At 62.2% G+C, this 8,183-nt stretch overlaps 3 protein-coding genes across 4 annotated transcripts in view; 2 read left to right on the top strand and 1 right to left on the bottom strand.

Annotated features, from left to right (window-relative positions):
* The window catches only part of CHLRE_06g256526v5 (uncharacterized protein), a 2,106-nt gene extending 1,462 nt beyond the window's left edge, over positions 1–644 (top strand). The window contains exon 2 of the mRNA XM_043062708.1: positions 236–644. The gene's annotated coding sequence lies outside the window, so the exon portion shown is untranslated. The remainder of the gene's footprint in view (positions 1–235) is intronic.
* Positions 645–698: 54 nt separating this feature from the next.
* CHLRE_06g256500v5 (uncharacterized protein) lies at positions 699–5,304 on the top strand. Of its 2 annotated transcripts, XM_043062706.1 has the most exons (12): positions 699–1,339; positions 1,509–1,801; positions 2,136–2,266; positions 2,451–2,762; positions 2,937–3,063; positions 3,245–3,377; positions 3,479–3,679; positions 3,770–3,890; positions 4,005–4,172; positions 4,275–4,359; positions 4,522–4,678; positions 4,751–5,304. In XM_043062706.1, exons 1-12 carry the CDS (start codon positions 833–835, stop codon positions 4,841–4,843), a joined length of 2,328 nt encoding a protein of 775 aa, XP_042923413.1. In that variant the 5' UTR covers positions 699–832; the 3' UTR covers positions 4,844–5,304. The 2 variants fall into 2 exon arrangements, with proteins under 2 accessions (XP_042923413.1, XP_042923412.1); XM_043062707.1 differs by lacking the exons at positions 699–1,339; positions 1,509–1,801 and having other exon boundaries at positions 2,129–2,266.
* A 212-nt stretch (positions 5,305–5,516) lies between these two features.
* CHLRE_06g256450v5 (uncharacterized protein) lies at positions 5,517–8,138 on the bottom strand. The gene is made up of 5 exons (XM_001696570.3): positions 7,890–8,138; positions 7,321–7,763; positions 6,881–7,016; positions 6,576–6,710; positions 5,517–6,393 (listed from the first exon to the last, which is right to left on the bottom strand). The coding sequence occupies exons 1-5, from the start codon at positions 7,890–7,892 to the stop codon at positions 6,190–6,192; spliced, it is 921 nt and encodes a 306-aa protein (XP_001696622.1). The 5' UTR covers positions 7,893–8,138; the 3' UTR covers positions 5,517–6,189.
* Positions 8,139–8,183: the final 45 nt, after the last annotated feature.

Below are 8,183 nucleotides of genomic sequence, written 5' to 3'. Positions count from 1 at the left end.
GGGGAGGGGACGGCGTATGTGCCACGCGGCGTCCACAGGCGTCCATCTTGATATGCCGTTCTCAGCTGCAAAACTCCCGGGCAGGTACCCGGCGACAGAGAATGTGGGAGGAATGTGCAGGCTACAGACAGCCCTGCCTCCCCCGCTCTCCCCCCTTGTGCTCCCCTGGGCCCCGCCCTTGGCCCCGCCCCCGGCCTGCTGTCCCTGACGCGACCCCACAGTACTTTTCCCACAGCCTCAACGGAGACAGCACCCAAAGGACCGTGTCTCTTGGGTGTGCAAACGATGCGTCCTTACGGCCTGCACCGGGTCATAGCGGGGACCTGCGGGGACCGGGGGGCTGCTGCTGGGGGCGACTGGATGGATGGGGGAAGTCACGGTGACTGACTTCCTCTTCTGCGCCTGTTCCTAGCAGCCACGAACCAGGGCCGCTCAACTCAACTCTTAGATGCCATGATTTACATGCATATCAAGCGGGTGGCGCTAGAATGTTTGGTACGGGTCCTGCGCGCCTGGCAGCCCTTAAACGGTTGAGGAGTTGGTTGAGGTGTGCCGCGAGACGACACGGCGGCGCACCCGGTGACTGCAGGTCAGGGGTGCGGCCGCGCGTTTGTGCTGCTGGGGCCCACGGGACCTTGTCGTATCGTGCGCAGCCACGGATAGAGCCGTGCCTAGACACGATTATAACTACCGAAACTGCTCATTGCTTGAGTTGAGTCGCAACTTGCGACGTGCGTGTGCGCGAAGGCAGGCGAGGTTGCGAAAATCAGTGCCGCGGCTTTTTCCAGTCCTGACCTGATCACAAACATCGTTACTTACACTCGCAGCCAGCATGGTATACTCAGCCATTCACCAGCAGCGGCTGCCTAGCCTCCGTTTGGTCGGTGTGGGCTGTAGCAGCAGCAGCCGGCAGCCCCACCCTTGCCCGCTCTCGAGTGCTCGGTATACATCCACATTTGCACCCAGCGGCTGTAGCGCCCGTAGCACCAAGTCGGCACACGCGGTCGTGCCCTCACCGGCAAGTGGGCGGCTTCGGAACCGGGTCATCGCGGCTGCAGCCGGCGCTGAGCCGCCGCATCAGCAGAACCCCACGGACGGCTCGGCGAGTCGGAAGAAGCCGGCTGCGGTCATTGGCGTGGACTTCGGCACCTCGGCTTCTGGCTACGCGGCTGCGCTACTGCCGCCGCAGCAGGAGAAACAGGGCTCTGCGACTGTGGCCGCCTCCCGCGGACAGCTGCTGCAGCAGGGGCTGGTGACGTGCGGCCAGTGGCCGGACGACCCCACCAGCAGTGGCGATGTGAAGACAAAGACCGCGCTGCTATACAAGGGCAGCAAAGTGGTGAGCAGAGTGGTGGGCCTTACGGCAGCAGCTGCTGGGGACGGCGGAAAGCGGGTGCCATTGCTTTCATGCTGCAATGCTATGCTTGCATCGCGTCACACTCAGTGCGGTCATGTGCATTTGATTGTGCGGGCGGGGCCTGCGCGGTTGCATGTACGTACGCCGCCAGGACGCCTGGGGCTGGAGCGCGTGGCGGCGCTGGTCGGACATGTCCGCGGCGGAGCGGCGTGCCGGCGAGTACTGCTATCTGGAGGGCTTCAAGCTGCTGCTGCTAGGAGGAGGCAGTAGCAGTGGCAGTGGCAGTAGCAGTAGCAGTGGCAGTGGCAGTAGCAGTGGCAGCGGCAGTAGCGGTGCGGCGGCAATCTCGGATGACCCGGCGGTGGCCAGCGGCGTGAGCACACGGCTGCCGCCGGGGCTCACGGCCACTCAGGTGGCGTCCGACTTCCTGTCAGAGCTGCGCCGGTGCGTGCATGTGTGTGCGTGTGTGTATGCGTGCGTGCTTGTGTCGTGTGTTGGATGGGCGGTCTGAGCACGTGCGCGGGGAAAGACGCGCAGGTGTGTAAGCATCTCTCTAGCTGGGTGGCCAGACTTACCAGTGGCTTGACGTACGCGTCTTGTCCCATCTGAATCTTCGGGAAATACGAGCGGTTTGGGTTTGGGCCTGCACTGGGAACGAAGAATGCGTACGGTAGGCGGTGCCGCCGATGCGCCCTCACCGGCAAACCTGGCCTGAGAACCTTGCCTGCCCGCGTCACGTGCTTGTCTTGCCCGCCGCTTGTGCCACGGTCACCTGCAGCTTCGCCATCAAGCGGCTGTGCAAGACGTCGCCGTCCCTGGACACCGGCTCTGTGGTGTGGTGCGTCACGGTGCCGGCCATGTGGGACGAGGCAGCCAAGGCGAAGCTGCGCGGCGCTGCCAACCGGGCAGGTGCGTGCGTAGTGTGACTCGCTCCAGTGCATAAAGCTGTGAAGATGTACGCGGGTGCATACGGGTGCACGAGTGCTACAACCCGCACTTCGTGAAGTCTGGTCCACAATCCCTCTGGGCCACAATGCGTTTGGGCAACAACGCCTCTGCCGGGCCATTCATTCTCACCTGACCGCGCCTACAGGCATGGTGACCTCTGCCGACCCCGAGTCCCTGGTCCTGGCGCTCGAGCCGGAGGCGGCCGCCGTCACCGTCGCCGCCTCGGCGCCGCAGCGCCAGCAGCTGTCCACAGTGACGGCGAGGGGTCCGCAGAAGAAGCGGCCACAGGAGCTGGAGGCCGGTGACGTGGTCATGGTGGTGGACTGCGGCGGCGGCACCGCCGACGTCACGCTGCACGAGGTGGTGGTTGACACGGAGGGCAGGGCTGGCGGTGGGGGCCGGGCGGCGGCGGCGGCGGCCGAGGGAGTGCATTTGCTGGAGGCTGCAGTGGGCAAAGGTAAGTGTGTAGCTAAAGCTGCATGTGCTCGGGGTGCTGTTGGCTCATTGCGCACGGAAAGTCGGCGCAAATCGTACAACGGAGCTGATAGAACCCTACAAGCGCGTCTGACATGTCACTTTCACACAATCTTGTGACCTCACAATCAATGGTGCTGGTCTGCGCTGCGTGCAGGTGTGCTGGCCGGTGGGCGATACGTGGACGCGGCCCTGTGGCGGCTGCTGCGGGGCCGCGTGGGGCCGGACGTGTGGGACGAGTGGCAGCGGCAGCAGCCGCGGGAGTGGACCGACCTTGCCAGCAGGTGAGGGAATCACGTGGCGTGTCCGTTGCCTGTTCGTTCGTCCGTTCGGGTCTTAGGGATATTGCGGTCTGGTGCCTAACCAAGCGCTTATGAACCAAAGCTCGTAGTTTACATACTCACGATGCCGGCTGGCTTCTGGCGGCTGCCCCATGCCTGCTAATGTGATCCCACTACCCTCCAGTTGGGAGACCACCAAGCGGGCAATGAAGGGCCTCACAGTGCAGCTACAGCTGCCGCCGGGGCTGGTGCGCATGTGGCAGCAGCACCAGCCGATAGATGGCAGTGGCAGTAGTGCCTCTCCGCCGGAGCGCCAGGTGAGATGGCCGGACAGACATAGGGTGTTGTTTCTAGGCGCGCATGCAGCAAGCCAGCGAGCGATGTGACAACCTCGTACTCACGTCAGTCCCAATCACAGACGGCCAGGCGTGCGGCGGGCGGCAGCCCAAGCGTCAGCCTGGGTGTTAAGCTATGCAGCGCAACGGGTGTGGTAGAGCTGAGTGAGGCAGTGCTGGAGGAGCACGTCTTCGGCCCGGCGATGGCGCAGATTGTGACGGCGGCGGAGGAGGTCAAGGCGTCGGGGCTGGGTCAAGGCAAGAAGGTTACCAAGGCAAGTGCGGTGGGTGGTCGATGCATGCACACGAGAAGCACAGGATTCCCGCCCTTCGTTCCATGCCGTCATCGTGGTTGATGCATGCACCCGACACAGGTGCTGCTGGCGGGCGGCTTCGGCAACTCCCGGCTGCTGCAGCGGCGGCTGCTGCGCCTGGCGGGCGAGTGGGGCGTGCCGCTGCTGCTGCCGCGAGACCCCGGCGCCGCCGTGGTCACAGGTGCGCACCCGGCCTGTAGCCGGCTGTAGATACATGAGTCCTGAATACGACGAGGGACTGTCACGCCTCTTGCTTCCAACCCGCACGCACGCGACAAATCTATATTTCCCACAGGCGCGGCGCTGCTGGGTGCAGAGCCGGGTCTGGTCCGGGCGCGGCGCTGCCGCTTCACATACGGCATCGGCGCGACCACGCCGTGGTCGGATGAGCATGAGATGCACGCGGCCATTTTCGGTTACCCGCAGAAGATCATGAATCTAGAGGACCAGGCGTACTATGCAGGTAACACTTCTGGCGTGGTGTACTGCTGCTTGCCTCGATAGGTGGGCTCCTGGAGCATTGGCATGTGACTGACGGTAACCGGTTTATTTGCTCCAACCGCAGATGCTGTGTTTGCCACCTACGTGCGGAGCGGTCAGCTGGTGGCAACAGACTCAACCGTCACAGAGCGCTACTGTCCCATGCGCAGGTGCGTGAGAGTGAGCACCCCCACATGCATTTTGCTAACCGACGCCACCTTTAATCCTGTATGACGCCACAGCGACCAGAAATGCGTCCACATCCAACTGTATGCCACACCCGCGCCGGCGGCAAGCTACGCACAAAATGCCACCCTCCTGTGGCACCGCAGCACCCAGCAACGCGTCAAGATTCCTCTCTATGCAACTCCCGCACCGGCTGTGCGCTACGTAGCCGATACCGGCGTGCGTCATGTGGCTGAGGTCATAATGGAGCTGCCCAAGGGCTGGCGCAAGACCGTGGAGCGCCGGCTTGACTACCAGTTTGAGGTGCGTGCGTCAGCGGAGTCAGCAGGGGGTTATTTACAACTTCTGAACACATGTGAGTCTTCCGGCCTGCAGGTGGACATGCGCTTTGGCGCTTCTGAGATCACGGTGGTGGCCCGGGATCCTCGCTCCCACAACGCCGTGGCTGTCCGCGTGGACTGGAGGTAGTCAAATGGGTGTGGCCGGAGTGCGGGGCCGTGCGTGGGTGTCCAGGCGTTGGACCCAGCATTGCATGTGCGAGCATGCACTCATGTACGATTGACATGACTTACTCCAGATACCGGTATGGCGATGAGGACAGGGCCCTGCTAATGACAGACATCTGCGTTGCGGGGTGTAGTCCTAGCTGAGGCTAGCAGCCCAGCAAGCGCCAAGCAAGTTGTGAACGGAAGAGACTGCACACAGGTTTTTGAGGTTGCCCACTTGCCCGTAGTTGCAGGCATCAGAGGCATGGCGGTGGCACCCCTGGTTGCAACTGGTTGCAGGCTCCGTTGCGGGTGCCTTTCCATGCTACCGATATGTTTGGATCCACGAGGCCGATATGTACGATAGTATTGAGAAGTTACTGACCCGTCAGGACGTGCGCGTGATGTCAGGACAAGCGAGCCACAGTATCTCGTTCCCTTGTTCCCTTGCACTGGTCAGTGGGCAGCATGGGTGCAGTGCACCATCATACCGCGGTCATACCAGAGCCCTGTCCGCAAGTCCCCAAAGTCCCCAACACGTCCCCTTCCAGCCTACCCCAGCCAACCTGCCCTTCTCCATTCCGTCGCTTCCACGTTGCGATACGGAGCCAGCAGGGGGCATAGGCGAGCAAAATGGTACGTAGCGCACCCGTTGCTGGGTATCGGGTACATAACGCCTGGCTCCGTTCCAGGTGGGTGCATTTTGTGGGTTACGCGTTGTCGCGGCGAATGGCAGCAGCCTAGTTGCGAGCTGGAACACGTCCGCCCCTGCAAGCGGCAGCAGTCTCCACGACACTCGGACTCCGTTTGGCGTGCCGAATGCGGAGCAGCGTGGAGCGCGCACCAGTGTCTCGTCTCGAAGGTAACAAGTAACCGCATTGCCGCTGACACTAACTTCTTTCGTGATGTTTATTGCTAGCCTGGAGCTCGCGACGGCGTCTTGCATTCGCATTCACTAGCAAACACTTCGCTAACGCTAGCCCTCTTACACCGTCCTGAGTGGTCGTTTGTCCGAGGCGCAAACGCATCATTGCTTCGGCGCGTGGGGACGCGGCGTTGGCGAGAGCCACGGATGGCCCTAATACCGTGGGGGCAAGCCGCACCCGTGGAGGGCATTGTACTAGTGAGAGCACAGCCGGCGTACCCTTCAGCCGTATCTCATCAGTACACAAGCCCTTATCCAGTCCGTTCCAACCTGCCCTGCTCCCCTCAACCTATGCTCCATTCCACCTCCACGATCTATGCTCCAACACACACACACACACACACAAACACACACACACACACACACACACACACACACACACACACACACACTCTATGAGCCCATCACGACGGCTTGGCCGACGGCGGCTTCACTGCAGCTGCCGCCGCCGCCGCGGGCGGTTGGCTGCTGGGCGGCCGCACGGCACCGGCGGCGGCGGCGGCGGCCGGCGCGGGCGGCCCCCCGCCCGCCTCCAGTGTCGCGATTTTCGCCATGAGCGTGGCCGTCTGCGCCGTGAACTGCTCCTCCATGGCCTTTTGAAGCCGCGCCTGCGTTCCGGGTTGGGAAGTTGGGTCATGTCATCAACGATAAGGCAGCCGCTCGTTCAGACGCCTTACCCGGTATGCAACCTGTCCCGTTGCCGCCTGGACCTGTAATCACCTGCGCGTGCGCCCCCCATGCCTCCCCCCCTCTCCCGCACGCTCACACCCCTCTGCCCCCTCCGCCTCACCAGCTCCTTCTCCACCGCTGACGCCACGCGGTCCTTGACCTCCTCCGGAATGGCCGCCTCGTACTCCTCCTGCAGCCGCGCCTGCCGCTCAGCCTCCTCAGCCTCCGCAGCGGCAGCCGCGGCGGCCGCCTCCTCCTGTCATGTCAGAGCAGGGATTAAACACCATCAGTAGCTGAACCATACCCGCTTTACCTGCTGCATCGCCAATCCATTCTCTACCAGTGCTCCCATACATCTGCCTGCTTACGTCAACACGGCGCCCCTGCATTCCGCCTTGCACCTCACCAGTGAGCACACCCACGCACCTGCTCCCGCTTGCGCTCCTCCTCCGTGAGGATGGCCTCGTGCTGCTCCTGCGTGAGCGCCTCCTGCAGCGGCGGCAGCTCCGGCGCCAGCTCCACCACGTCGCTGGGGTGTGCCGAGGCGGCGCTCAGAGTCACCCTGGGCCGGGCAGGCAGGGCGAGGGGGCGGCAGGGAGGCAGGGAGCGGGTCGGTGAGAGTGGCAGTGGAGAGGGAGCGGCGTGCAGTGTGGAGGGCGCCAAGCGCGGGTGAGATGGCGCTACGGTAGTCACGCGCACACACCATGAGTAGTTGAGCACCTACCCGGCCGCCTTGACACCTATAACCTCGCAGCTCCACCGCCCTAACCTGGTTATGTACGCACGCATAGCTCTTACACCCAACATCGTGCACCCCTGCGTTTCCCCTGGAGCAGACAATCCCTCGCTCCCTCCGCAGTCCCCACCTGTTTGTGTAGCTGTACATGTACAGCTTGTAGTGGCGGTAGTAGCTGTCCAGCATCCAGTCCATCACCTTCTGCATCTCCATGAACGAGAACAGCCCAACGCTGTAGGGCGGCCGCTGCACGCTATGCGCAAGCAGCAGCTCCTTGAAGAGCAGGAAGGAGCGCTCCATGGTGAGCTGCTCGTCAATGGAGCGGTGGTGCACCAGTTTTACAATGGAGAACAGCCCTGACAGCTTGTCATCTGTGAACTTTAGCGTGTCCCCAAACTGCAACGTGTGCACGTATAGGTCCAGGTGTATGGCCGTCTTTGGGTTGGTCTGGTAGTCGTTAAGCCCCGTGTACTTGGCTAATAAGTCCCGCCCGGTAAGGCCCTTCTTTGGGTGCGGGTGGCGGATGGACTCGAGCTGTGCCGAGCTGAGGTCCTTCCACACCAGGTTCCGCGCCTGCAGGGCACATGTATGCGAAACTAAGAACATGGGTACTTGCAACGCGCATATGCATAAGCAACGCGTGCGTGGGTAATGTCACATTCGATGCTCCGCACGCGGCAACCCCTCTCCACGACTCACCATCGCTGCTGAACTGCTAGTAGCTTTGGCAACGCAGAATAATGCCGACGCTGCGGCCTAGCCAGCGCCAGAGGCCGCGCGCCTAGAGCACTATTGTTTAGCCCTCTCGTTAATTAAAGACACTGCCAGAACATGATGCCATCATATAACAAGTTTATCGAAGCATACAGAAGCAGTGCTGAGGAATGCACCCAAGTCGTGTCTATATGGCTTGCGTCGAATTCTTGATAAAGCAGCAATGTAAGCAATTCAGTCTCAGGAGTTCAGGAGGTAAAATAGAGAGGTGTCGCGTTT

This window comes from Chlamydomonas reinhardtii, chromosome 6 (genome assembly GCF_000002595.2).
Source record: "Chlamydomonas reinhardtii strain CC-503 cw92 mt+ chromosome 6, whole genome shotgun sequence".
Taxonomy (NCBI): Eukaryota; Viridiplantae; Chlorophyta; class Chlorophyceae; order Chlamydomonadales; family Chlamydomonadaceae; genus Chlamydomonas; species Chlamydomonas reinhardtii.
The sequence above is the reverse complement of the archived record's forward strand: the minus strand, read 5'-3'. Positions and strand labels throughout refer to the sequence as shown.

Excerpts from the sequence above, each read along its gene's own strand:
- CHLRE_06g256450v5 (XM_001696570.3), bottom strand. Across the intron at positions 6,711-6,880 it reads AGGAGCGCAAGCGGGAGCAG|GAGGAGGCGGCCGCCGCGGC; the intron begins GTGCGTGGGTGT and ends CTGACATGACAG. Across the intron at positions 6,394-6,575 it reads CAGCGGTGGAGAAGGAGCTG|GCGCGGCTTCAAAAGGCCAT; the intron begins GTGAGGCGGAGG and ends CCCGGAACGCAG.
- CHLRE_06g256500v5 (XM_043062706.1), top strand. The coding sequence starts at position 833 with ATGGTATACTCAGCCATTCACCAGCAGCGGCTGCCTAGCCTCCGTTTG. Across the intron at positions 3,680-3,769 it reads AGGTTACCAAGGCAAGTGCG|GTGCTGCTGGCGGGCGGCTT; the intron begins GTGGGTGGTCGA and ends CACCCGACACAG. Across the intron at positions 4,173-4,274 it reads GGACCAGGCGTACTATGCAG|ATGCTGTGTTTGCCACCTAC; the intron begins GTAACACTTCTG and ends CTCCAACCGCAG.